The following is a 26,366-nucleotide window of genomic DNA, read 5'->3' on the forward strand; positions in this document are numbered from 1 at the left end:
CTCCATCTCCCTGCCAGTCTCCGTGCTCTCCCAGCAAACTCCAGGTCCTCAGGAGCTCAGCTAAAACCACCTGGGTATTTTACAAGGCCCTGCGGCCTGCCATCCCCATAGCACACAAAGCTGCAAACACTAGACTTTTGTTGAAGCCCCAAGATGCTGGGTAAAGGCTGGCCAGCCTAGGTTATGGGTGCTGGGTCCGTCTCGTGGCCCAGCTCAGGTCAAGGGGCTGTGGCTGCAGTAGAGCTGGGACAAGGTCCTGCTCAGGGCGGGTCCCAGATTCCTGCGTGAAGAGAGAGGCGAAGGAGGGTCAGGTCCTGGACCACAGCACTTCGGCCCCAGCCATTCCCTCCAGGTTCTGTCCCCGGCCTCACCTCTGCAGCTGCCCACACTTGACGGTGCTCAGCAGCATCTCCTGTTCCCTGGGGGTGGCACAGGCATCATAGGCAGCCAGCAGGCTGGAGATGGGGTGGAGCATTTGACAGTGGCTGACTGCTGGCCCCTCTGAGCAGCTTGGGCCAAAGTCATGGGAGACAGGTAGGAGGGGGTCTGCACTGGTTAAAGGCATCAGGACCACCTCATACTTCCTGAACCTGGCATTCAAGGCTCTGCTCCATCCCACTCACCCTCCCTTCCTGTTCTCCAAGTTCTTGGCTCAGTCTCCCCTCCACCCCCCCGCCCCAGCTCCCAGGATGCCTTCTCTGCTACACCAGGTGGAATGAGACCTTCCTCTTGTGGGCTCCCCCGACCCCTGAGATACTGTCTGGTCCTGGCTGGCACTGTCTTCCTTACTCCCCAACGTCCCCAAGGTTCAGCTGAATCTGTCCATCTCGGGGCCTGGACAGCCCTCACAGAACCAAACCCTCCACAAAGCACTGGCTGAGCTGAAATCCACGCTGGGGGGCAGGGGCAGTGGACCCCAAGGGGCTCCGTGGAGGCCTACCTGGCAGGGGTGCTGTACCGATCCACCAGGGCTGCTGCCTTCTCCCCACTCACTCCCCGAACCTGCATCAGCTGCCGGGCGAAAACCTCCCTCACAGACTGGGCCTGGGGTCAGGGGAGGGCTGTATTAGGGGTCATCTGGGGCTGGACCACATGAAGGAGGCTCTGGGCAGAGGCAGTACCTTGTTTTTGATGGCTCCCGCGTTGAAGTCATTGAAGGTGAGGAGTGAGCAGAGAGGATTTGGGGAGGGCCCAGATCCTGATTCGGGGTCCCCTGAGGTTCCCCAGGGGCGACTGCGTAGGGTGTGGCCCTGAGGGGAGAGGGGACTGAGGCCAGGCCAGAGCTCTAGGGAAACCCCCCAGCCAGTCCTTGCCGGGTCCTAGGCCCCAGGGGGCCCACGGAGAAATAGGGATCTCACTCACCTCGCCGTCCTTGGGGCGCACAGGGCCCAGGAAAGGGACCCGTGCACACACATGCACCTGCTCACCTGGTAGAGTCTCTCCAGGCCCCGCGTCAAGAGGGCCAGGTAGGCAGCTGACTCCTTAATGTCTGCTGTGCGCTTCACGAAGAAGCCATCGATGACCTGGGGAAGAGGACCCAACAGGGAGGTGGCTCCTGGCCCAAGCCACAGACACAGGGTCCCCTGCGAGTCTGGCCCTGCCCTCCCAGCTCACCTGAGTGTTGGTGACGGCCTGCAGCAGTGTGCTCTCGGGAAGGCTGAGGTTGTGCGCCGAGCCATGCTCCTCCACGAGGTACACTCGGCGCCCCAGGCCGCAGCGCTTTAGCCTGAACTGGGGAAGCCGAGGGGTGGGGGTGGGGGGCGAGGGGGTAGGAAGGGAATGTAAGGCCTGGATGCCCCTATGCTGGGCCACCCATCATGTCACTCAACATCCCCATGGAACCCTGATCCCACTAATTCATCTTCTTGTCCTCGCTAGTCTTTCTACTTGTCTCAGAGTGACCTCCACACCTTTGTTCATGCTGTTACTCTTGCATGGAAAGCCTGTCCACCATCTTTAATGATGCCCATTCTTCAAGCCTCCCTCAGCCCGTACGTGGTCTCATTATGGGATCAGCCCAGGAGCCAGTACAGAGAAACAGCGGTTCCACTTCTGGAACTTTGGGCCTTGTTATGCCAGACTGAAGGGACTGGGCACTCCAGGGGTCTTTAACATGCTCCTCCCCCCAGCCAGACACCCCGTGCCCCTGGAGGGGCCCGAGGGACAGCTCTAAGGGGCATGGCTGGAGTTGTGGGAACTCTTCCTTGAGGCTACCCAGGAGTTCCCCGGGATTCCCCGTGGCTGAGGAAACCCCGGAGCAGGCGGGAAGTAGTGGGTTCGGAGGCTGGTAAAGGAACCTTCTGTTCCCGGAAGCGGCCATCGATGATGCTGCTGCATAGGTCATCCAGCCGCTTGCGCTCCACGATGTGGTCCAGGACCAGTTCCCCAGGTCTCGCTGCCGAGAGGCCAAGGGTCCCATTGGCTCACGTCCCCCCACCCACCAGGCCCTGCCTCTGACAACCACCTTCCTGTCCACACCCCTTACATGGGTCTCTGGGCCTGGTCTCCTGGGCCACCCACACGAAGTCCCCAACGTGCAGTTTGCGCACCATGTGGGTCACGTGCAGCCGCTGCAGCTGGCGGAGCAGCTCTGGCCTGTGCCCCGCCCTGGAATTGCAAGGTGGGAGGCTGAGGTCAGGGCAGGCCAGTGACATCCCCCAGCATCCCCTCCCTCCCTTCCCCCACCTCACTCACCCCTTGGCCTCGCCAACATCCACACACAACAGCACCCTGTACTCCCCAGGCCTCAGCTCCAGCGGTGGCTGCTGGACACTGCCTTCCCTGGCGCCGCTACAGGGAGGAGGGGGTGGGTGAGTGAGGCCGGAGCCTCAGTGCCAAGGCAGCTTCCCCTCCAAACCCAGTGCAAGTGGTGCAGCCACCGCTCAGCTGTAGGTGATGGAGACAGGGGTGGGGTGTTGGCCTCACTTCTGAGACTCCTCCCGCTTCCCTTTTCTTTCCTCCCCCTCTCCCTGCCCCCTTCCTCACAGCTCAGCGGAGGCCGGTCCTGGCACTTCGGGCTCCTCCCCAGAGGGCTCCTCCGGCCCAGTGCGCGCATTCAGTGAGCTCAGGCCCTCTGACTCTGCCAGCTTCTGGGCCAGCTCCAGCCCCTGCGGGGTCAGTGAGTACCTGGTGGGCGGAGGAGACAAACAGATCCCTTCTTCACTCTTACCTGGCACGCTCTCCTGCTGCTGCCCGCTAGCTGGTCTCACCACGCCCTTGGCAACCTGCACAAATAAGTCCCCTGGCTTCCACCCCCAACACCCCAGATCAGCTTCCTCTGGACCTGCCCAGGGCCATTTCTCAAGTCAAGTCTGTAATAAGTGCGTCTCAGACTTCGCTTCCTCCCAACTTTGTTTACATTGTTCCTCCTCCCTGGACTGCCTTTCCTGCATCTCTACCCTCTGGATTCTAAGACCTGTCAAATGCTATGTTCTCAGCGAAGCCTTTCTGCTAGTCCGATAACCTGTGGCACCTCACCCTCCCTGCTTGGTCTCTCAGACCCTCCTGGTACCCCCTCCCCCCAGTGGGGCTTCTGGAGGCAAGGCCTCCCCCAACTTCAACATTATGAGACCTAGGAATTGCTAGGCGACTGCAGGCCGCACTCAGAACATCATGCATGATCCCCCTCCCACCACTCGGTCCTGCACCGCCTTGTAGTTGACCCCACCTGGCTGGTTGGTGTGTCCTGTAGACCAGGTTCCTATGGAGAAGGGAGCGGAGGGCTGGCCAGGGTCCAGTGCTCCCAGGGGCCACCTGTCCACAGAAGAGGAGACCCTTAGAGGGCCCCTGGTGCTGCCGTGTGTCCAACTCGCTGTGCCCCATGCCACTTCTCCCAGGAAGGGCAGCCTCTGGCGGGCTCAGGGTCAGATCCAGAGCCACCCGGCCCCATCCTTCCCCCCTCAGTGCTCACCCCAGGAAACTCCTGGGCACACCTCTGCAGCAGCTCCTCCTTGGTTAGGAAGCTGTGGCCACTGGGATTCTGTAACCGAGGCAGAAATGTGACCAAAGGAGGTTCAGTGCCTGCGCCAGCCTCCTCCAGGGCCTCACGCCCCGCGCCTGGGTTCCCGCCTCCGGGTGTAGCCGGCCCTCACCAGGTGCTCTCGATAGAGCAGCAACAGGACTGCTCGTGCTCCTGAGTGCCGAGCCGGCCAGTAGCTGCTGGAGCTCCCCGCTTTGGGCTGGGATGGATCCTGAAAGGCACAAAGGGGCTCTGAACACAAAAGCCAGAGAGCCATGCCCTGTAGACTTAATGCCTGGCTGGGCCGAGGTTCCGGTGTTATCTCAGCATGGCCCTGCTAAGCCCCTCAGCTGCCTCTCAGGTTCCACATCTGTAAAATAGGCCAGAGGAGGGGATGACCCCCTGCAAAGCCGGGGTGAGGCAGGGGAGGGTTGTGGGGAGATGGTGTAATCGACCTGGTCCAGCCTCAGTTCTACCACCCACTGCAGGACAGAGGTGGTCACACAAGACAACTCAGGAACAGCAACCCCCACAATTCACTGGGCGTGGCCTCAATAGCTTGATCATGGAACTCTCCCAAATGACTCTATTATCAATCAACATACTCATCTACAGGTGAGAAAACTAAGTATCAGAAAGATACTCATTTGCCCACGGCTAGGCATCACTGGTGGGGAGATCTACACATCTTACTTCCATCCTAGTGCTCCCCTTTCCCTTGCCCCATCCTCACTGGCATGGAAGCCTCCGGGACTTCGGCAGGTGGCCATTCCGAGGCTGGATTCTTAGCTCCAGATGAATCTGGGGCATGATCACCTGCGGGAGCAGAAGAGAGTCAACCCCAGACCCCACAGAATCCAGAAACCCAGCAGGTGGGAGGGTTTGGGACACTGCCAGCTCGTATGGTAGCTGAGAACGGTGCGGTTCTGAGAGAGCCAGACACTAGTCCAACGACCAGCAGTAACTTGGGCAGGAGTGGGGAGTTAGGTATGCCAGGTGGTTGCGAAGGCTGCACTGTGGGAGGCTCAGGGGACCACCGACCCCTGCGTCCAGCGCTCACCGCCCGAAGATCGGTGCTGCTGCAGCCGCTGGTCCAGCATCCGGCACAGCCCGTCTCCGAAATGCCGTAGGATCTTAGCTTCTTTGCCGCTGCGCAGGGGGAGTGGGTATCGCCGGAGGGAGCGCAGCGCCTGGCGGGGGTACAGGGTACCGTACCGGGTCAGGGCGGGCCTGGTCGTCTGGCTCCGCCAGCACCTGCCCCATCAGGCCCGGCCCAGACCCACCTTTTGAAATACGAATTGTGTGCGGCGCCCCCTGCTGGCTGCCTCGTCCCGCCACTCGGTCAGCCAACGTACAAAGAGCGGGTTGGGGCAAATCGGCAGCGGGCGTTTCCGGCCCCAGCGGACCGGCGCCGCCATGAGCCCCAAGACTGGTCCTTTGGCGCCTCAAGCCGGTGGGACTGGGACGCCACCAGTTCTAGACAAAGAATTCGAACCCCTGGCTGAGATGGGTGAGGGCGGGACCTCTCCCAACACGCTGTCCGACGAGGGTACTAACTAGAGAATAGCCTCCTGCTGCTTGCTCTCCCGTCCCCGCACTACAGAGACTTCCAGTCCTCTCCCTAAGGTTTTCCAGCCACCACCCCCGCCCCTTCAGTCTTTTGGACGCGTCCCACCCCGGCCCCCGGAGCCCAAACCCGTCCCTCTCCCACTACCGAGTCTAGAGCGGTCTTCGTGCAGGCGAGAGAGGGGACAGCGCCCCCTTGTGGCCCGGAGGGCTGGCGGGGGCGGCGCTTAACCAAGTAACCTGAGGCTGTCAGTTTCGGCCTCGCCGTAGCGGAGGAGGCTGGAGAAAGAAACTGGGCTTGGGAAGGGCAGGACAGGTGGGGGGTGGGGGGCAAACAGGTGCAGGTATGTTTTCCGTAGAGATGTCTAGGAAGGTGTACAGGGCATAAGGACACACAGGTAAGGCAGTAGGAGCTGAAGGACCCTCTGAGGAAATGGTGATCCCGAGCTGGGGCAGAGGAAACGACACAGGGCAGTGGGGGAGGGGGTGCAAAGTCGAGGACGTGCAGGGAAGGCCAAAGGACGGTGGGAGGGGGACAGAGGGCAAGCAGAAGGGGAACAAGTAAGAGGTCCTGGGCATCCTGGCAGGTGAGGGGGTGGTGGCCGGGATCAGCAGGTGGTTAGATTTGGAGGAGCAGGTAAGAAGCAAGACATGGGTGGAAGGAAACACTTGGACGTTTTAGCGACTCCTTGGACGCTCAGTGAGGTTTAAGATGGAATCTATACAAAGAGGCCCCATGTTGAGAGACAATACGTTCTTGTTTTAAGTGTTTAGCAAATTCACGAGTTGGAGCACCAGGGTCTCGGCCAGGGAGTTGGAGCAGCCCCAGCAGTAGTACCGGAAGTCACGAGGTGCTGACTCGGGTCGGCCGCCCCTTCAGGCTCCGCCCAGCTGCGACCCTACTCCTCCAGCCTACTCAGAATTCCCGCCTCCCTCCCGACGCTGCCTTATAAGGAGCCTCCAGCCAGCTTCAGGGTTGGTCCCGCCCCCTCTAGTCTCTTGTCCTAATAAGGACATCTAGGGCATCCCGCGGCTAGGGGCGGGCGGGAGCGTCTCCAGGGTAACTGCGATATCGCCCTTCCCCTCCCCGTTGCTCTTGGAAACTCCAAGGCTTAAAAAAGGTGGAGCCAGCTTCTTCAGGCTGGGTCGCTAGCTAGAGTCCGGGGTCGAGCGGTGGCCTTCACCTGTGGCTCCCCGTAGCTCGGGTAGTGGGCGGTGCGGCTCAAAGTCCCTGACTACAACCCCCGGCATGCTCTGCGAGGTACCCCACTCGGGGCACTGATCCCCAGATAATGAAAACCGGGCTTCCACTTGAGTTCAGTAGTCCTAGTTCGCCTGTTTGCGACCCTGTTTTCTCTGCCTGCACACTGAGGCCAGGGACATTGTTCGAGGCCAACAAAATCTTCCGGAGCCCGCCGCCCGTTTCTTTTTTGTGAAGCTTATGTTCCTGCAGAGCTTGTCTCAATTTTTGTAGGTTTAATCATATTCCTGGTTATTAACTCAAGAACAAGATTTAATATCTATTTCCTCTTTTGGCTGTCCAGCAAAAGGCACACAATCCTTGAATTGAATGCACAAACCCCTGCCCTTCTCCATTTATTGCCTCGTGAATTTGCCAAACATTTAAAACAAGAACAAAGCTATTTATGAAATTTTCCTTGTAGCCTTTCCCTATTTTCCCCTCTTATTTTGTTTAAGTTGCATATGGTGTCTTCTCAGGAGACAAGACTGTCTTTGCACCACATGGAGAGTGCCCAATGAATGTTTATTAGATTGAAGGCGCCTTATACTTGCGATACTCCTTGCTCAAGGACTGGATTCCAGGCCAATGAATAGTTGCTTCAATTCAGAAAAGAAAATGCTAACTCACTCAAAGTTTTCGGACCAAGGGACCCTAAAAGTGCCAACATAGTTCTTAAGAAAAACCGTTTCGCAAAAGCCGGGAAGTCTGGGCTCTTTTTCGGGTCTATTAAGGAGCGCCGACACCTTTCTCCGTTCATAGTGTTTCCTGGTAAACTCGACCAATAGGCGCGCGCTCCGTGCCATAGCCCCGCCTCCATCGGACTACATTTCCCAGTATGCAATGTGGTTGGCTGACGAAAAAGACTGCTACCCAGCGAGCCAGAGGACGGTGCAGGACCCTCGGACTTCATTACCCGTCGGCCCGCAGAGGGAGCGCCGGAAGCCAGCCCCGCCCCTCATTGTGCGGTTCATACTAAACGGAAGGGGCCGGGAGAGGCCGCGTTCAGTCGGATCCCGGCAGCAGCTGCAGCGGCTCTCGTCTTTCCAGGCTCTTCTTGCTATCTCCTTTAGCTTCCGGAAACATGGTGAGCGCTAGGCTACGGTGCCTGAGGGGAGGCGGCTGCGAATCGGTCGTCTGCGCGCGCGGGAGGTAACGGGGGGGGGTGGCGACATCGGCACCCCCTCCCCCAACTCCCCAGCGGGATGAGGGTCTCGCTGAGGGGCGGGCGGCGTTGGGATGCGCGTGCGCGTCCGTGGGCGCAGGGGAGGGCCGGCTTCAACGTCGCTCGCGCGCCCCCTGGGCTCCCTTCCCCTCCCCCACCCCGCTGGTGCGCCCGCGCGGACACCGGCCGTGGGGGAGGGGTCCGGGGTGCGCGCGTGCCCGCCCCTCGTGGAGCAGCTTGTGTCGCGCGCCGCGGCGGGGCCGAAGTGAGTCGGTTCCCGGGAACGCGCGTCGACAGGAGCACGCGGTATCCAAACTCGACCCGGGGGCGGCAAAGGAAAAGCGCGCGAGCGGTCTTGGCGCGCGCGCCCCACCCAAGGGCTGTTCCCGTCTCCGCGTCACCCTCCCGTGGCAGGCGGGTCTGTCCGAGAGCAGGTGGTGGGGATGCCTGCGCCCTGGAGGGACTGGGGCAGCGGGGTCCGGGCGCGGGCGCCTGGGATTAGGGGGTTGCTTGCCCGTGCTTCACTGAGAGTACACCACAGAGGCCACGGCCCTGCTTCAGAGCGAGCGAGCCCATGAAGCGAGCTGGGTTCTCCGCCGTATCCACCCTGCAAAGGCTGGAGCGGCGCTGTCGGTTGGCGCGTGCGCACACGCTCAGGTCTGGCCGCTCGGCCCAGAACCCTGGACGAGCGGGGCCGTCGGCTTTCCCGGATGGGCCCTGAGGGTGGAGCCTAGTTTAGGGAAGTGACCCAGGCGGGCACCGCCCGGAAACCTCCCCGCCCCCTGTGTTCGGCCCCAAGGCTGCGAGAACCGAAGGTCTTGTAACTTGCCTAGGTGGCTGATATGCCGGTCGGTAAAGGCGAGTCTTAGGGGTTGAGACCCTGTAAGTGCTGCTGCCTTTGGGTAGGGGTTTCTTTCGATGGAGGCCGAGCCTAGCTGATGTCTTTTCTCCGCCTACTCCGGAAGCGGCTGAGTCACGTGGTCCACTTCCTCTGCAGTTCCGGGAGGGGGGCGAGGCCGATTTCGCTGTGAACAGCCCTTTCCGGGGGTCCCCCAACACGACCCATCTTAGAAGTTTGGAGGGCTTTGAAGTACCGTGGGCACTTAGCTTGGCCTGTTTGCTTTGATCAACGACCTTTGAGCCTGTTCTTTCCAGAGAACAGGGAGTTGTCGGTAGGGCCGTCATTAGGGCTGTAATTTTTGCTTTGGTTGAGGAAGACCCCAGCAGAGAAGAGGATGCTTTGCGTAATAACTGTATTGAGTAGTTCTGATGAACTTTGCAGAACTGTTGAGCACATTTGGTGTCCCATCCAGCATTGTGAAGTGTCTGTGTCCCCTCCGTCTATCTGTCTATCTGAATCAGCACTTTTATCCAAAAGCTGAGATTGAGTCCTGTGAGTAGGAAACGAGTCAGTAGCTGTGGAGTCTTAATTCTGTGCTAATGTCTCAGCCAGGGCTCTGCCTCCCACAGGTCTTTAGTGGTTAGCCTGTAAGGTGTCAGGGGGAGGAGTGATGCTGAATTAGGTGATCAGAAGTCTCTTCCATGGCTGCTATTCTGGAGTTGTGTCCCATCTGGTTCTTAGATAGTGACTTGGGTGGGAAAATAGGGTCACTTGTTTTGGGAAGGGGATTAATGACTTCTTGGTGCTGAGGACTATCCTATTTTGGCATCCAGACAGAACTCCTAAGAAAGCAAAGGAGGTACTTCAGGGGGAGTCCCAGAAATATTCATTATGAGATGTGTGTGGCTTGTCTCCCCCCGCCCCTCCCAGGCCTCTGGTGTGGCTGTCTCTGATGGAGTCATCAAAGTGTTCAATGACATGAAGGTACGTAAGTCCTCGACACCAGAGGAGGTGAAGAAGCGCAAGAAGGCGGTGCTGTTCTGCCTGAGTGAAGACAAGAAGAACATCATTCTGGAAGAGGGCAAGGAGATCCTGGTAGGTGATGTGGGCCAGACAGTAGACGATCCCTACGCCACCTTCGTCAAGATGCTGCCGGACAAAGACTGCCGCTACGCCCTGTATGATGCGACCTATGAGACCAAGGAGAGCAAGAAGGAGGACCTGGTGTTTATCTTCTGGTGAGCTCCTCAGTGCAGGCACTTTGTGTCACCTGTCCTAGCTCTGCCCTGCCCCTCTTTCCCAGGATTGGAAATCTGTGGCTCCTGAGTAACCTGATGTGTGTGTTTGGGGGAGGGAGAACACTTGTCGATGAGGAACTTGATAAAAGCTTGAATGCTAGGGGCTGGCCCAAGTGTTTTCTGGAAGTCATCTATAGCTTGAGGACACTTCCTAGACTCGGAGGGGGTTTTGCTGCAAGTTTTCTATTTCCCTCCAGGGCCCCTGAGTCTGCGCCTCTTAAGAGCAAAATGATCTATGCCAGCTCCAAGGATGCCATCAAGAAGAAGCTTACGGGTAAGGGCCACATGTGCTTCTGCTCATCTTGGCTGCAGGGTGGGGTGACTGGCATGGCAGAGGTGGTTCTGGCCCCTCTTTCCTGCCTGTTTGGAAGGTAACCTTGTCCCTTCCCTCTGTTCTGATTGGCTCCTTCCTGGCCATAACACTCTCCCTTCTTCCCCACAGGGATCAAGCATGAATTACAAGCAAACTGCTACGAGGAGGTCAAGGACCGCTGCACTCTGGCAGAGAAGCTGGGGGGCAGTGCTGTCATCTCCCTGGAGGGCAAGCCTTTGTGAGCCCCCTCCAGCCCCCTGCCTGGAGCATCTGGCAGCCCCAGACCTGCCTGTGGGGGGTTGCAGGCTGCCCCCCTTCTGCCAGACCGGAGGGGCTGGAGGGATCCCAGCAGGGGGAGGGCAATCCCTTCACCCAGTTGCCAAACAGCCCCCCACCCCCTGGACCTTCCTCCTCCCTCCCCCCCTGACGGTTCTGGCCTTCCCAAACAGCTTCTGATCTTCTGATTCCTCTCGGGTTGAAACAGACCAAGTCCTCCCTACCCCAGGCACCCCAGTTTTGGAGAGGGCCTGTATTTTTTTTAACGACACCCCTACTTGCAACCTGTTCCTCCCCCCCTTTTCCATGCTGCCAACTTCTAACCGCAATAGTGACTCTGTGCTTGTCTGTTTAGTTCTGTGTATAAATGGAATGTTGTGAAGATAACCCTTCCCCATGCTGCCTGGTTCCCCTCCCCTTTTCCACCTGGTCTTGGCCACTCGTGGAAGCAGGACCAGTAAGGGACCCTTAATTAAAAAAAAAAAAAAAGGAAGAAAAACAACAATAAAAAGCCTCACTTAATTAAAGGTTGTTTGTTTCCAGATTGGGGCCCAGGGGATCTCGTGGGGGCCATAGGCTAGGAGAATGAGCAGAATCTTCTCTCTATACCTCTGCCCTGGCAGGTTCGGCTGAGTGGATAGAACATCAGCCCTCGGACTGAAGGGTTCAGGGTTTGATTCTGGACAAGGGCACGTACCTTGGTTGCAGGCTTGGTTCCCGGCCCTGGTTGGGGTGCATGTGGGAGGCAACCAATCGGTGTGTCTCTTGCATCAATGTTTCTCTGTGTCTCTTCCCCCTTCTTTCCACTCTGTGTAGACACCAATGGGAAACATATCCTTGGTGAGGATTAACAAAAAATTTTTAAAAATAGACCTTACCTCCAACCAGCCCCACACCCTCATCTGGCCTCTGTAACTGGCCAAGTCTCCCTTCTGATAATTGCCACTCATGCTCCAGGTGGTGTCACAGCTGGTACCAGACTGGCTATTTTGGAGGTACCTGAGCCAGCATATATCTGCAGGGGGCCCTCCAGCAGAAGGGGTTTTATGCCTGAACTGCTTTCTTCTGTAGCCTTGACCCTAGTGGGTGACAGGGCAGTGAGGCCCCTTCTCCGATCCTGTGCTCAGTCCTTCCCAGATGCGGGCTGAGAGATGGCAAATCACAGGTTACCCCTTGAGCTACTTTCTCCGCCTTCAGGGTCATTTTTGCTGTTTTCTCTACCTTCTTCCTGGATGGCTGACTTACGAGGGCTGGGTCCAGTGGCTGCTGAGTCAGAAGCCAGGTTGAGCCTTTGGCCTGCTGGAGTCCAGGGTGGGGCTAACCAGGTGGAGCCCAGAACTTCAGACCCAGGTGTCTTGGGCTCTGCCTCCCTGTGTTTAATCAAGGGGGGTGTTGGCTAGAGATGGAGTCATTTTTGCCAGCAATGCTTGGGCTCTCCAGCCTGTACTTTAGGCTTTAACCTGCCCAGCAGGTAAAGGTATCCGAGAAGTCCCAAGAGTGGTAATGAGGGACTTCTACCCCCCTCCATTCCAATGTAAAAGAGCCTAGAGTTGGACCTGATTACTTGGAACTTGCCAGTATCCGTGGGAGGCAGGAAGGGGTAGTTCCATTTTACTACTTAGAAAATGGGTATGGAGGATTTGTCATATGTGGTCCATTCCTTGACTGGCCCTGGATTCTAAGCACTGGGTCTTGCACCTTCCCATGGAATCTGCTGGTGCTCTGGAAAATGGCTGAGGATGCTTGCTGTGGGCTGCTCCCGTGTTCCCCCAGGATCTGGTCTCCATAGTGCCTGGTAGAGGGTATGCCTGGTGGGCCCTGAAACTGGGAAGTTGGTAAAACAGGCCTCTTTGTTACAAAACCAGCCTCTATTTATGAGCAGGCTGCTCTGCTTACTTGTGGACAAGTATGGTACCCATGCTCCTCCCCTATTCTTGGCAGGGCCTAGCACCTGGCATGGGTGGGGCTTGGGCTTGCCTGCCCTGGGAGGTTATGGGCATGGTCAGTGGCTGCTGTGGGTGGGGAAGGAGGCATATTGCTGGGATGGGAGGTCTGGGAGATTTGTCATTAAATGTCTCAGATCAGGATCTGGCTGCTCTAAGGCTTCCCTTTGAGGGTGACAAGGGTATTCCAGAGAACAGTGTGATATCCTGCAGAGGAGCAAGGTCCTGGATGTCCCTGGCCTGTGCCACCATGCTCCCTGAGACAGGGTGTTGCTCTTCATGTACCTCAGATAACTCCCCCTACCCCCTCATCCCTGTCCTCAACAGTAACAGTTGCCATTTATTGAGGGCTTTGTTAAGGGCAGGGTCCTGGCCCAAGATTGGAAAACATGGCCTTGAACCTGGGACTGCTCAGGGCTGCTCAGACACCTGGAAAAGAACCTAGGGGTTGGGAGCTCAGGTAGCAAGAAGGCTCAGTGAGGCTGGAGGGCTCACCTTGGCATGCTTGAGCTCCAGCTCCGCCAACTTGGTGGCAAGAGGAGACACAGGGACTCAAAGTCCATGAGTCTGGAAAGGGGCGGGGAGAGGAATGGGGTGGCTTTCAGTCCCCATCCCTGGTTCCTGGTGTGTGCCTTGGCATTCTAATTGGCCAGGACCCCCAGCCACCGGTACGGCAGGTCCTGGGGCCGGCAGGCACACAGGATCACTTGCTCACTGACCTTCCCTCCTTGGCTGCTCTAGTCCCACTGGCCTCTAGCCCTGATGTCTGCTCTGGGGCCATCTCACCTTGGCTGCCTGTGAGTCTCCCATGTGTCTCACCATGTCTGACAGCTTTAGGTTCTTGTCTGAGGCCTCTTGGCCCTCCATCTTGTGAATCAGGAAGGTGGCTGAGGAGGGAGCTTGCTGAGGGTTGGGGGCTACTACTCATAAATATCCATCATCACTTGATAATTATTAGGTGAAACCCTGATGTTCAGGGGAACAGGCCAGGGAAGGCTTCACACACAAGGTGGGATCTGATCTGGATTTTGGGGGTTGAGTAGGAATGAGACGACAGCCAAAGGTTTTGCTGGTGTGCAAATCTGATATGTGCTTGGGTAGCCAGAAGCTCAGTGGGAACCCTTGGATGGCAGTGGCCAGTTTGCTTTATGTCTTGGGCAGTTTCTGGAAGGGACAGGGTCACTGAAGGGTCTTGAGCTGGGAAGAGATGTGGTCCAACACATTTTAGAAAGACTGGCACACTCCAGTGACTCGGAGAAGAGTTCAGAAAGAGTAGATCTGGGGCAGGATGTTGGCAGCACAGTGCAGTCTGCCAGAGGCACAGGCACATCCATGTAAATGCCTTGCCAGGCCTGGTTCTCATCCTCCTCCATCACCACACACACACACTTGAGGCTGGATCCCTGTCTCCACTCACCTCTTTATTAAACTAGTCAGGAGGATAAGTCAAGAAGTCATGAAGATTCCAAAATTATCCTGGAGCTTTACCCATCCCCAGGATTCTTCCCTGCAAGGGATCTTTGTGTGGCCTTTCAATGCAGAAGGCAGTACTCACTCTTGGTCTTTCAAAGAACTCTGCCAATTTGAGGCAGCTCCTAAGAGGCAGTGGGGAGGAGTTAGGGCAGGGGCCTTACGTGGATGCTTAAAGCTTCCCTGTCCTTACCCCACCCTTGGGGAAATCCCCCTCTGCTGTTTCCCAAATCCCAGGAAGCACTTCTGCAACTCCCACCTGGAGCAGATACTTAGTAGGCTTCCACAGAGGAACCCATAGAGAAAGGGCAGCAGGGGGGTGAGAGGGAATCCTCACGTTTGTTTATTTAAATAGATTTTTATTGATTTCAGAGAGGAAGGGATAGAAACATCAATGATGAGAGAGAATCATTAATCGGCTTCCTCTTGCATGCCCCCTACTTGGGGTCAATCCCACAACCAGGGCATGTGCCCTGACAGGGAATCGATCTGTGACCTCCTGGTTCATAGGTCAACACTCAACCACTGAGCCACACCTGCTGGGCATTGCTCACCTTTTTAGCTGGCTGACTTCCTGTGTTCCCAGACAACTTAGTGAAGCCGAGATAGGGATAGAGTTGTCTGCCAGGCCTCCATCAGAACCCAGTGGTCTACATGTCACGCCTCACCTCTGGTGTTTGTGGCCATGGACAGACACGGGGCATTCCCGCTCTCTTCTCTCCTGGGGAACGAAACCACCAGGGAGAGGGGGCAAGGAATCCAGGGCCCCTTGGGCCCTGTGTACACTTGTGGGGGTGCATGACTCAGTCTTCTCGCAGGCAGGCATCCGGGATGTGGGTGTGGTACTCCAGCACGAAGGTCAAAGAAGTGATCCACCTAAGGGAGTAAGATAAAACCCACTGTGACCAAGAGCATGGCACCACACAGACAACCAGGGGTGGCACAGTCTTCCTCTAGGCCCGGCCCCACAGTGGCTTTCCTCCCACAGCCACCCTTAGCCTCAATCTTTCCTGTGGATCGAAGGCCCTGGGGTGAATCCAGAAAGCAGCCCCACAGGTCACCCTGACATGCCAGTGATGAGGGCTTCCTCTGCAGACTTCACAATATTCCTCAGAAAACCCCCAAGGATCTCTGTTCTTTCCTCCGATACTCAGCTGAGGCACACGTGGGGAGGGTATGATGTTGGGGTGGGTATTTGCACCTCCCACCCCAGGCACATGCCACTGGCAGAGCTGGTGAGAGGCTTGAGCCTGCCTAGAGCCCTGTCTCCCACCCCTAGGGGTGATCCCTGTGCTCCAGCCCAGCTCACATCCTGGCTGTATTCCAAAAAGTCAAAGAAGTGGTTTGCCGCAGAGTGGGGTGGGCCTCCAGGCGCTGCAGAAACCCTTCCATGCATCACAACTGTCTCACAGGCTTTGGCACACACGGGACCACCAACCACTATTCTGACTTCTATCACCATAGATCTTGAACTTCATAAACATGCAATTGTACGGTATATACTTTTTTGTGTTCATGTTCTTTGTGAGACACACAAATGTTGAGTGCAGTGGTTCTTTTTCATTGCGATGTAGTATTCCATTATATGAATATTTCATAGTTTATGTATCCATTCTACATTTGCTCAAGTTTGTGGTTATTATGAATAAAGTTACCATGAACATTCTTGCATGTCTTTTGAGGGACCTAAGTACTAATTTCTTTGGGTATGAGAATTGCTTGGCCATAAGGAAGCCATGTGTAAAATGCTTTCATAGATAATGCCAAATAATTTTCCAACATAACTGTATTAATTTATACTACTGCCAGCATTGTATGGAAGTCCCAGTTGCACCACATCCTTGCCAATACGTAGAGAACTGTTAGTCCTTTTTATTTTAGCCATACTGGGGTGGTAAGATAATAGCACACTATTATCCTTGGGGAGGAATGACCTTGAACTTGTAATCCCTGGGGACCTTGAACACCACTTTATGTACCCATTGGCCATTTGGATATCTTCTTTTGGTAAAGTGCCTATTCGAATATTTTGTTCCTCCCCTAACCTTTTAAAAATGCTATTCTTATTGATTTGTAGGAACTCTTTATATATACTAAAGACAAGCCCTTTGTCAGTTATATGTGTTGCCATTATTTCCTACTCAATGGGTTGCCTTTTTACTCTTAATGACTTATAATTTACAGGCTCAATATATCAGATTTTTCTTTTATGATTAAGGGTTTTTGTGTTCTCTTGAAGAAATTTTTGCCTACTCCAAGGTCATGAAGATATTCTATTTTTTCTTCTAGAAATTAATAGTTTTAGCTTTTATATTTAGGCCTATGATTCGTTTTCAATTCATTTTCTATGTAATTTAAGTTATGATTCGTTTTTGCCATCTAAACAGCCAGTTATTTTAGCGCTTTTTTATAAAAGACCGTGTTGCCCTTGCCAGTGTGGGTAGGTTGGTTGGAGCGGTTTCCCGTACACCAAAAGGTCCGGGCACATACCCAGGTTGCAGCTTCCATACTCGGTTGGGATCCATTTGGGAGGCAACTGATCAATGCTTCTCTCTCTCCCCCTTCTCCTTTTCTTGACTTTTTAAATCATTTTTTTTCTCCCTCTCTTGAGATATCATTTGGATTTTCCTGTTATTCTGTGTATGTGCTGAATTTCACTGATTGATTTTCAGACGGTAAACAACCTTGCATTCCTGGAAGAACACTTTAAAAAATGTATATACACACACACACACACACACACATATAGATACACACACACACACACACACACACACATATATGTGTGTATTGATTTCAGAGAGGAAGAGAGAGAGAAATATCAATGATGAGAATCATTGATCAGCTGCTTCCTGCTCATCCCCCACCGGGGACCGAGCCCACAACCGGGGCATGTGTTCTGACCAGGAATCAAACTGTAACCTCCTGTTTATTGGGTCAACTCTCAATCACTGAGCCACACTGGCCAGGCAAACACCTTTGTCATAAAGTATTATTTTAAAAATATTTTGCTTATTCAACTTGATAATATTTTGTTTGTGATTTTTGCATTTATGTTCACAGAGATATTAACCTGCATTTTTCATTTCTTGTAATGTTTGTGACAAGTTTTTTGGTAAGATATACATAACATACAATTTACCCTTTTAATCTTTTTTGTTTTGTTTTGCTAATCCTCACCTGAAGATATTTTTCCCACTGATTTTTAGAGATAGAGACACTGATGTGAGAGAGACACATCAATTGGTTGTCTCCTGCACTCGCCTGACCTGCAACCCAAGGATGTCAAGGATGGACCACAAATCTAATTACAAAGACCTTGTATATACATAACTCATGGACACAATTAGGTGATGAAAGCCTGGGGTGGGGGCGGGGCAGGCTGGAGGACGTGAATGGGGATTAAAGGGAGACATATGTAATACTTTCAACAGTAAAGATTTACAAAGAAAAAGGATGGACCACAGCTGCTCCATCCTTATCCCTCAGCCACAGCTCACTATGTACATGCCTCCAACCTTCAAAAGTGTACATGCTCAACAGCTTTTTGTTGAATGAAGTAAAGAGGAAAGAAAGATGCAATGGTCTTATGATTATATGAACACGGATACACAAGTGAAGCTATGAGCGCTGAACAGGATTCCCACCCACCATGCGGGGGGTGGGGGTGGGGGGGGGGGGTTCCACCCTAATATCCCTCCCTCCTCTTGAGTCTGTCCTGGAGAAATAAGGAGTGTGAGTGACGATGACAGGTCCCTTTCCATCTGTAAGGACAAAGGTAAACCCTGCTTCCTTTGGCATCCTCACCAGTCCCCTTGCAGGGGCCAGAGGCGCTCCAACCTCTTGCTCCAGCATGCGCGCGCGCACACACACCTCCCTGACCCTGACGGTATCATGGAGTGAGGTTTGCATTCTTTCTTTGCCTTGCTCTCCTTCCCAGCCTCTTTTTATTGATTTTTTTAAGAGCGAGGAATGGAAAGGGATAGAGAGAAACATGGGTTGCCTCCTGCACATACCCCTACTGGGGATTGAGCCCGCAATGACTGGGGATCAAACCCGCGACTTCATGGTTGCTGGGTCGACGCTCAACCGCTGAGCTACACCTCCCAGCCTCTTGGTGCTCCTCCATCACTCTCCTCAGCTGCTGCACACAACGATCCCGCGGCTGGCCACTGCCCGCGCGCTCCCGCAGCTTGGTCCCGGGTTACTCGCCCCGAGGAACGGGCCAAGTGGAGATACTATCAGCTGATGGAGACGCGCTTCCCTCGCCGCCAAGGAGTCACCTGGAGTCGGGCGTGGTTCCCACCCCATTCCCCCCGCCCCCCCCCGCAGCCTTGTCTTGATTGGGTATCAGGTTTATCGTGTGCGACGCCATTGGCTGCAACGCCTGTCGTTTCCTGTGTCCAGGCCTCAGCTTTCCAGGGGAATCGCGGAACTGAGAGGGCCCGGAACCAGCGACAGCGCGGGCGCTGGGGTGCGGGGCGCTGGGGCGCAGAGGTCTCGCGCCACGTCAGCCCCGCCCCCAGGCTGGCTGCCTCGCCCGCCGCCGTTTGGGACGGCGCCTTTCGAGGGTCTCGCGTGGTCTGCGCGTGCGCACTAGCCCATTGCGCCCCCCACCCAGTCGGTGGGTGGGGCGGCGGGCTAGGGGGCGGGGTGGGAGACTAGGTGGGGAGGCAGGGGGGTGGGGGGTGGGGGGAGGTAATGGGGAGCTGGGGAGGGAGCTGTGGGCTGCGGACGAGGGCAAGGACTAATGTCTGTGGAGAAAGGGGTTCCGTTTGGACTTCCGCTCTGGGACCCGAGGGAGCGGCGGGCAAAGCCGCACTGGAAGGCGAAGGGGCGCGGCAAGGCCCGCGGCCTGGGCATCCAAGGCCCGGCCCAGGTCCGCGTGTGCTTCTTACCGGAGCTGGGAAGCAGAGTGTCACCGGTGGGAGAAAAAATGTGGATCCCCTGGGACGGGCTCGTCGTGATTGGAAAGAAAATGGAGCTGCTGGGTAGAAGCAAGCAAAAACCTAAGAAGCCGAAACCTAAGGAAGATGAGGAAACGGTCTGGAAAGCCAAGTCGGGCCTGAGTCAGGAGAGGAATGTGCGGCTCCTGCACCGCGTAGCCACTGTGTTACGGTCCTCAGTCGGCTTGGTGCAAGAGAGCCCCAAGGAAGTGTGGGGAAAGCAGGAAGCCAGCCTCAAAACCAAGGTTGAAGCTGGGAGTGCAGGGACGACCGCAGGGTCTAGGAGGCAGTCCGGGCTCAGAGAGACGCCCAGGTTTCCCGGGGTGGGGACCAGTAGAGAGGACATGAGATCCAGAGGACACAGACCAGGGCAGAATGAGGAGTTGAGCATAAGTGGAGGGAAGCTGAAGTTGAGTGAAGAGAGGCGGCGATCCAGAGGAGAGAAGCTGGGGTCCAGTGGAGAGGATTTGAAGGGTTCGAGAATAGGGAGCATAAATGAAGAGAAAATTGAACGAGTGGTAGTGAAAGAGTTCCTGGCGCTGAGATAGAAATTCCTTTGCAAAGGGTGGGCAGGAATGATGAACTAGGAGACGGAGGAAGGGGTGGAAGTTGAGGAGGATGTCTTGGTGGAGTGAATGATAGTACAGATGAATCTGAATGAGGCAGATGAAGGATTGAAGCTAAAGAGGGAAAGAGGAGCAGTTGGAGAAAGTATTGCAAGTCAATGAGGAGAAATTAGAGCCCAGCAGAACATTATTGACCCTGAAAGAGTAAATATGGGAGAGGAAAGGAAGCATCTAAGGCTGAGAATGAAGAGCTACCGGGGCTGAAGGCAGAGACCAAGACCAAAAGGAAACAGAAGAGTGGTAAAGGAGATGGGAACATTCTGAGGAGAAAGAAAATATTTGATAATGTGTTAACGCGTAAAGAAACATTGGATGTTCGTTTCTTGGAGAAGAGCTGTAACCAAGGAGCTTGTAGAGAAATATTTGAGAAATGGATGGGCTGTAAGGATTTGGTTTGCATAGTAAGAATGCAGTGAGAAAAATGGAAAATTACAGCACGATAAAGGACAAATAATGAAGGTTGTCGAGGAAGATACAGGCCGGAGCAAGCAAAGAAAACTTCTGAACGAGGATCCTAAAGATGGACGAGGGACTCTACAGAGACAAAAGCAAGAAAAGAGAGAGATAAGAAAATAAACAAATGAAGAAAAAAAGTAAGAAGCCAAATCTCAAAATAGTGATTATGTGTGTTGGGTTTTAAAGTCATTTCATTCACTGTTTCTGTCCCCTCCTCTCCCATGTAGCCCATTTTATAATCTAATGGAACAGGCCTCTCACAGGGCCTGTCTCTCTGGACCAAGCCCATCCTCATTGGTCTTCCCTCTAATTATTCCCCACTATCGTATAATTTCCAGGTTGTTGCTGTTATAAATGCAGTTTTGAATAATTGCTGGGCTCCACTATTTTAATCACTTCACCATGACCGCCATTTCCACAGGTTTCCCTCACCTCCACATCAAATCTGAATTGCTCATATTGATTTGAAGTTGTCTCAATTATTTGTATTGTTCATCTTTGATTTTTAATTATTCACATAATCACATGGACTTTTCCCCTTATGTTTGTATCCTTTGGGACTTTTAAAAAAATATATGTATATTTTTTTATTGATATCAGAGAGGAAGGGAGAGGGAAAGGAAGATAGAAACATCAATGATGAGAGATAACCATTGATCGGCTGCCTCCTGCACACCCCACAATGAGAATCAAATCTGCACTGTATGTTCGATTCCAGGCATGTGGAATCGAACCATGACTTCCTGGTTCATAGGTCGAGGCTCAACCACTTAGCCATGCTGGCCGGGCCTTTGGGACTTTTTAAAAATGTCTTCCACATGCCACCCACTGTCTACCCTCATTCCAGGGAAGAGAGAAGACTCCCTGAGTGCCCACTGTCAAGACATCAATGTCAGAATTTAGGCTCTTACATCCTGTTGTCTCTTGGATAGGACAACAATCATGGATAGTTAGGACGAAAGGAATACTTAACCCACTTTTCTCCATGTGCTTTTTAAAATATATATATTTTTATTGATTTCAGAGAGGAAGGAAGAGGGAGAGAGAGATAGAAACATCCACGATGAGAGAGAATCATGGATTGGCTGCCTCCTGCAAGTCCCTCACTGGGGATCGAGCCCACAACCCGGGCATGTGTCCTTGACCAGAATGGAACCTGGGACCTTTCAGTTCGCAGGCCGATGCTCTATCCACTGAGCCAAACCGACTAGGGCTCTCCGTGTACTTTTAAAAAGTCTGTAAAATATCTAAGTAGAAACTTCATATCATAATATAACACAAGTATCATAATACAAATTTATAATAGCCTCATGATTTTTAATTAAGTTTTCTACATCCCCTTTATTAATTTTCCCCAAAGTCTCCAAAAGATATGTAAACCCCATGCAATATTTTCATTTATATAGTCAAACCTAACATATCAATTCAGTTTTGTCCACTGGAATTTTCTTTTTTTTTTTTTTAAATACATTTTATTGATTTTTTTACAGAGAGGAAGGGAGAGGGATAAAGAGCTAGAAACATCAACCAGCTGCCTCCTGCACACCCCCTACCGGGGATGTGCCCTCAACCAAGGTACATGCCCTTGACCGGAATCAAACCTGGGACCTTTCAGTCCGCAGGCCGACGCTCTATCCACTGAGCCAAACCGGTTTCGGCTGGAATTTTCTTTTTTGGAGTACTTTGTCTTTTGGGTGTAATGTAGGGTGGTTGTGTTTTAGGCTTGCTCCGTAACTGCTTTCCTGGGCTTCTTAAGACTTTGCAGGGGCAGGGGGGAGGGAGGATGGGGCGGGGGGAGTGGTATAGTGGGGCTAAATGGTGAAAAAATGAAATTTAAAAATAATAAAATAATCACCCTAACCGGTTTGGCTCAGTGATTGGAGTGTTGGCCTGCAGACTGAAGGGTTCCAGGTTAGATTCAGGTCAAGGGCTTGTACCTTGGTTGCAGGCTCCTCTTGGGCCTGGGCCCTGGTCTGGGCTCATGCAGGAGGCAACCAATCGATGTGTTTCTCTCACATCAATTTTTCTCTGTCTTTCCCTCTCTCAAAAAAAAAAAAAAAAAAAAAGGAAAAATATCCTCAGATGAGGATTAAAAAATAGTAATAAAAATAAAAATAATAATAAATAAAAGTAAGCTATAAAAAAAAAAAGATTTCTCTCTGCCGAAACCGGTTTGGCTCAGTGGATAGAGCGTCGGCCTGCGGACTCAAGGGTCCCAGGTTCGATTCCGGTCAAGGGCATGTACACTGGTTGCGGGCACATCCCCAGTGGGGGGTGTGCAGGAGGCAGCTGGTAGATGTTTCTCTCTCATCAATGTTTCTAGCTCTCTATCCCTCTCTCTTCCTCTCTGTAAAAAATCAATAAAATATATATTAAAAAAAAAAAAGATTTCTCTCTGTTCTGTGTTGGATCTCCTACTGCCTGGATCTTAAACCTTCTTCCTCTTTCTTGTTTTACAGGCTCATTTTGGTCAACCACATCATCTAATAGCTTCCAGAGAAAGTGACCATAGCAGGTAAACTTTATGACACCTTATCTGTCTGAAAATATTGATTCTTTGCTCATAGTTTATTGATAGTTTAGCTGGGTATGGGATTCTAGGTTGGAAATACTTTTCCTTGGAATTTTAAAGGCATTGCCCCACTGTCCTCTAATTTCCAAGTGTTGCTATTTATAAATGTGTTTTGTTCCTTTTTTTATTTTTATTCTATGTTTTCCCCCTTATGTAAAATACCTGTTTTCTACCACTCCATAGCTCAATCTTCACTTTTATCCCAATTTCTGTGGTTCTACTACAGGATATTGGAGCCTGAATTATAGCTCTTACTTTTTTCTACTTTTGTCCCTCTCTTTCTGTTTATTCTCTGGACAGCTTCATTTTACCTTCTTATCCTTTCTATCCAATGTTTAATTTTAACTCTTGTTCATGGATTGCTCTCTCTCTCTCTCTATATATATATGTATATATATATATATATATGTGTGTGTGTGTGTGTGTAATTTCTGTTTTGTTTCGTGTACAGGTTCTCTTATCTTTCCAAGAAATTGTCCTATTTTTAAGTTTTCTTCTACTTTTCATATTGTTTCCTCTGAACTCCCCCATTATCTGTTGTATATGTGTATTGTTGTTGTTGTTGAAGGTTTTCCTCAAATGTTGCATCTTTGACTATTTATATTTAAGAATAAGTCAATAAGCAGAGCTAATTGGAAACTCTGTGCACAGATGGGGCTTGCTAACGGACGGCCTTCATTCTAAGGTGACTAGATAAGCAGAGTGTTTTTATTGGGCACCCTCAAATGTCAGATTCTGTAGGTCACATTGCAGGGCCTATACAGTTTCTCCAGAGAAGAATTCTCCAGCCTCTATCTGGGGAATATTTGCATGGCCACCACTGTTGAGGTTTAGTATCAGGGTAGGGGGAAGAGAGCTGTGGACCCAACATTTAGCACGCATATTTTCACCCAGTCCTTTTGTTTCCAGCTCGGTGCTCACTACTGCCTTCAGCTGTGCCTGGTGCCCCTGAGATGGTGTTTTGCAGATTCAATTTCTCTAGAGAATAAACCCTCTGGTATCCTGTAGGGGGTTGTTACCAGGCTAAAAAGGGTTGGAGAGGGGATATGTGAGTTTAACTGCTTTATATACATACTTATAAACACTTTCCCCGTTTGCAGCGACATGCCTTTCTCCTTCCACCTCAAGGTCTTAAAGTTTTGGAGGGATAAGTACAGTGAACATATTAATCTTCTTGTTTATACTCTCCTCTTTGAGCATTCAAGTCCCAGCTTCCTGCACTCTGTACGTTAGTTTCTACTTCAGCTCTTAAAATGTTATGACCTCTCTGATTTGCTGTTGTCTGCTCTCCTGTCCTCTTTGTCTTTATAGTTTTATACCATATTAGTTTATTTTCATCTGGTGGTTTTGGAGATAAACATTGTGTGTTCAATCTTCCACGTTTGACAGTGTCTCCTCCATTACATTTTGATTTTTCTTAATTGAATTCTCAAGAGTAACCCTCTTTTTCATCATGAAGGTAACTTTATGAATTTTCCTGGGTTAAAGTGGCTAACACAATGAATAAATACACTGTACTACTGCACTACTACTATAGTATACAACAAACTCTACTAAATATTACTATACACATGTGACTTCTCTCATTTTTAAAAAAACTGAAAATCTCTCTTGACCCCACATTCCCCTCTACATACTGCCCTATTTTTCTTGCTCCCTGTGGTAGGCACAAAAGTGCCCCCCCCCCCAAAGATATATTCACTTTCTAATCCCAGGAACCTGTGAATATTACCTAATATAGCAAAAGATGTGATCAAATTAAAGATCTTGAGAGGAGGAGCTTATTCTGGATAACCTGGGTGAGCCCTAAATGCCATCACAAGTGTCCTTATAGGAGAGACAGACCAAAGGAGATCAGACATACTCAGAAGAGGAGGAGGCAGTGTGACCCCAGAGGCAGAGGCAGGAACGATCCAGCCACAAGTCTAGGAAAGTTGAGAGCCACCAGAAACTGGAAGGGCAAAGAATGGATCCTTTCCCAGAGCCTCTGTAGGGAGTGTGGCCTCTGCCAATACCTTGATGTTTGGACGTCTGGCCTCCAGAACTGTGAGAAAATACATTTCTGTTCTTTTCGGCCACCCGATTGGTGGTGATTTGTTAAGCAGTTGTAAGAAACTAAGATCCTCCCTTTACAGCAGAATTCCTCCAAATAGTTGTCATGCTTACTTTTTCTAAGTATTCTCCTCTATTCCTTTCTATCTAACTTTTTACATTGGACATTTTAATATATACAGAAAAGTTGAAAGATTAGAGCAATGAACAACTAAATAGTCTCTACCTATATTCAACAGTTGATAACTTGGCTCTATTTACTTTATATCTGTTTACTTCATATCTGTTTACTTCAACACATACCTCCCAAGAGTATAGGTATTCTCCTACATATCCATAATACCTAAGTAAATTTAATTTTAAAAATTTTAATATATTTTTTAAAAATTTAATTTAATAAATTATAATTATGAATAATTCCCTTGTATTATCTAATATTCCGTCTATATTCAAATATCCTTTCTTGTCCCCAAAACATCTTACATAACTTTTTTCCTTGGCCCAAGATCCAATCAGAGCTCATTTTTTGAGTATGATTGTTAACTCTTTTAGTCTACATTAGTCTCCCTCTTATTTGGTTTTAACAACTTTGATACTTTAAAATTTTCAAGCCTGTATTCTTACACATGTCTAGCATCCTGGAATTATCTCATTGTGTCCAGATGGATTTATCTAATTAGTCCATGCTTCTATCTGCTGTAGTTCCTGTATACTGGATGTTAGGGTCATGGGCCCTGGTTTCTCTTTCTCTGTAGCACTCACCACTCTCTGACTCAGGGTTTTCCTCCTGTAGTTTATTATCTATCTCTTCTCCACTAGAATGTAAGCTCCATGAGGGAATCAGTGTGTGTCTGCTGGGTTACCTGGTGTAGTCACTGTCAAACCAACATATAGTAGGCACTCAGATATATTTGTGGTATGAAACAATCTGTCATATTCAGTGATTTTACCTGGCTCAATACTATTAAACATCTGTTGAGGAATTGCTGTAATAATTTACCCAGTTCTTAGATAATATCAAGTTTTTTGAAGCCTCAAATGCCTAAAAAGTCTCTATTCCAGCTCCAGCCAGTTTGGCTCAGTGGATAGAGCGTTGGCCTGCAGACTGAAGGGTCCCAAGTTCAATTCCAGTCAAGGGCATGTACCTCAGTTACAGGCCAGGGCCCTGGTCAGGGTTCGATATTTCTCTTTGTCTTTCCCTGTCTCTTCCACTCTCTCTAAAAATTAATGGAAAAATATCCTCGGGTGAGGATTAAAAAAAAAAAAAAGCCTCTATTTCATACCTGAGGTTTGTGTAGGTACAGAATTTTCCCTCAGCAGTTTGAAGGCATGCCCCTTTGTTTTGTCCCTTCAAGCATGGCCATTGAGAGTCCAGATCTATTTTTATGCTTGACCAGGTGTTCTGTATATGTGGCCTGTTTCTTCTACTTGTCTCCATATTTCTGTTTATTTATTTTAAATATGTTTTTATTGATTTCATAGAGGAAGGGAGAGGGAGAGAGAGAATTATCAATGATGAGAGAGAATCATTGATCGGCTGCCTCCTGCATGCCCCCCTACTGGGGATCGAGCATGCAACCCGGGCATGTGCCCCGACTGGGAATCGAACTCTGACCTTTTGGTTCATAGGTCGATGCTCAACCA

At 51.5% G+C, this 26,366-nt stretch overlaps 2 protein-coding genes and 1 long non-coding RNA gene across 9 annotated transcripts in view; 2 read left to right on the forward strand and 1 right to left on the reverse strand.

Moving 5' to 3' along the window:
- Positions 1–125: 125 nt before the first annotated feature.
- MUS81 (MUS81 structure-specific endonuclease subunit) lies at positions 126–5,773 on the reverse strand. Of its 3 annotated transcripts, XM_008146941.3 has the most exons (17): positions 5,673–5,773; positions 5,242–5,434; positions 5,019–5,148; positions 4,692–4,774; positions 4,092–4,190; positions 3,911–3,979; positions 3,668–3,753; positions 2,986–3,126; positions 2,695–2,790; positions 2,486–2,607; positions 2,298–2,395; positions 1,615–1,731; positions 1,428–1,523; positions 1,122–1,250; positions 941–1,044; positions 372–455; positions 126–280 (listed from the first exon to the last, which is right to left on the reverse strand). In XM_008146941.3, the coding sequence occupies exons 2-17, from the start codon at positions 5,374–5,376 to the stop codon at positions 214–216; spliced, it is 1,656 nt and encodes a 551-aa protein (XP_008145163.2). In that variant the 5' UTR covers positions 5,377–5,434; positions 5,673–5,773; the 3' UTR covers positions 126–213. The 3 variants fall into 3 exon arrangements, with proteins under 3 accessions (XP_008145163.2, XP_054581619.1, XP_028009668.2); XM_054725644.1 differs by lacking the exon at positions 5,673–5,773 and having other exon boundaries at positions 372–419; positions 5,242–5,592; XM_028153867.2 differs by lacking the exons at positions 1,122–1,250; positions 5,673–5,773 and having other exon boundaries at positions 5,242–5,592.
- A 1,936-nt stretch (positions 5,774–7,709) lies between these two features.
- On the forward strand, positions 7,710–11,184 carry CFL1 (cofilin 1). 2 transcript variants are annotated; one of them, XM_008146942.3, is made up of 4 exons: positions 7,710–7,851; positions 9,701–10,008; positions 10,266–10,342; positions 10,511–11,184. In XM_008146942.3, exons 1-4 carry the CDS (start codon positions 7,849–7,851, stop codon positions 10,621–10,623), a joined length of 501 nt encoding a protein of 166 aa, XP_008145164.2. In that variant the 5' UTR covers positions 7,710–7,848; the 3' UTR covers positions 10,624–11,184. The 2 variants fall into 2 exon arrangements, with proteins under 2 accessions (XP_008145164.2, XP_054581621.1); XM_054725646.1 differs by lacking the exon at positions 7,710–7,851 and adding an exon at positions 8,789–8,811.
- A 7,613-nt stretch (positions 11,185–18,797) lies between these two features.
- The window catches only part of LOC114233540 (uncharacterized), a 36,991-nt gene continuing 29,422 nt past the window's right edge, over positions 18,798–26,366 (forward strand). For all 4 annotated transcript variants that reach the window (XR_008557908.1, XR_008557911.1, XR_008557910.1 and 1 more), the window contains exons 1-2: positions 18,798–20,235; positions 22,558–22,613. This is a non-coding gene — a long non-coding RNA (uncharacterized LOC114233540). The remainder of the gene's footprint in view (positions 20,236–22,557; positions 22,614–26,366) is intronic.

This window comes from Eptesicus fuscus, chromosome 13, assembly GCF_027574615.1.
Source record: "Eptesicus fuscus isolate TK198812 chromosome 13, DD_ASM_mEF_20220401, whole genome shotgun sequence".
NCBI classification, from domain to species: domain Eukaryota; kingdom Metazoa; phylum Chordata; class Mammalia; order Chiroptera; family Vespertilionidae; genus Eptesicus; species Eptesicus fuscus.

Excerpts from the sequence above, each read along its gene's own strand:
- MUS81 (XM_008146941.3), bottom strand. The coding sequence starts at position 5,376 with ATGGCGGCGCCGGTCCGCTGGGGCCGGAAACGCCCGCTGCCGATTTGC. Across the intron at positions 4,191-4,691 it reads TCCCGGAGGCTTCCATGCCA|GATCCATCCCAGCCCAAAGC; the intron begins GTGAGGATGGGG and ends TGTGCCTTTCAG. Across the intron at positions 2,396-2,485 it reads GACCAGGCCCAGAGACCCAT|CGAGACCTGGGGAACTGGTC; the intron begins GTAAGGGGTGTG and ends GCCTCTCGGCAG.
- CFL1 (XM_008146942.3), top strand. Across the intron at positions 10,009-10,265 it reads GACCTGGTGTTTATCTTCTG|GGCCCCTGAGTCTGCGCCTC; the intron begins GTGAGCTCCTCA and ends ATTTCCCTCCAG. Across the intron at positions 10,343-10,510 it reads CATCAAGAAGAAGCTTACGG|GGATCAAGCATGAATTACAA; the intron begins GTAAGGGCCACA and ends TCTTCCCCACAG.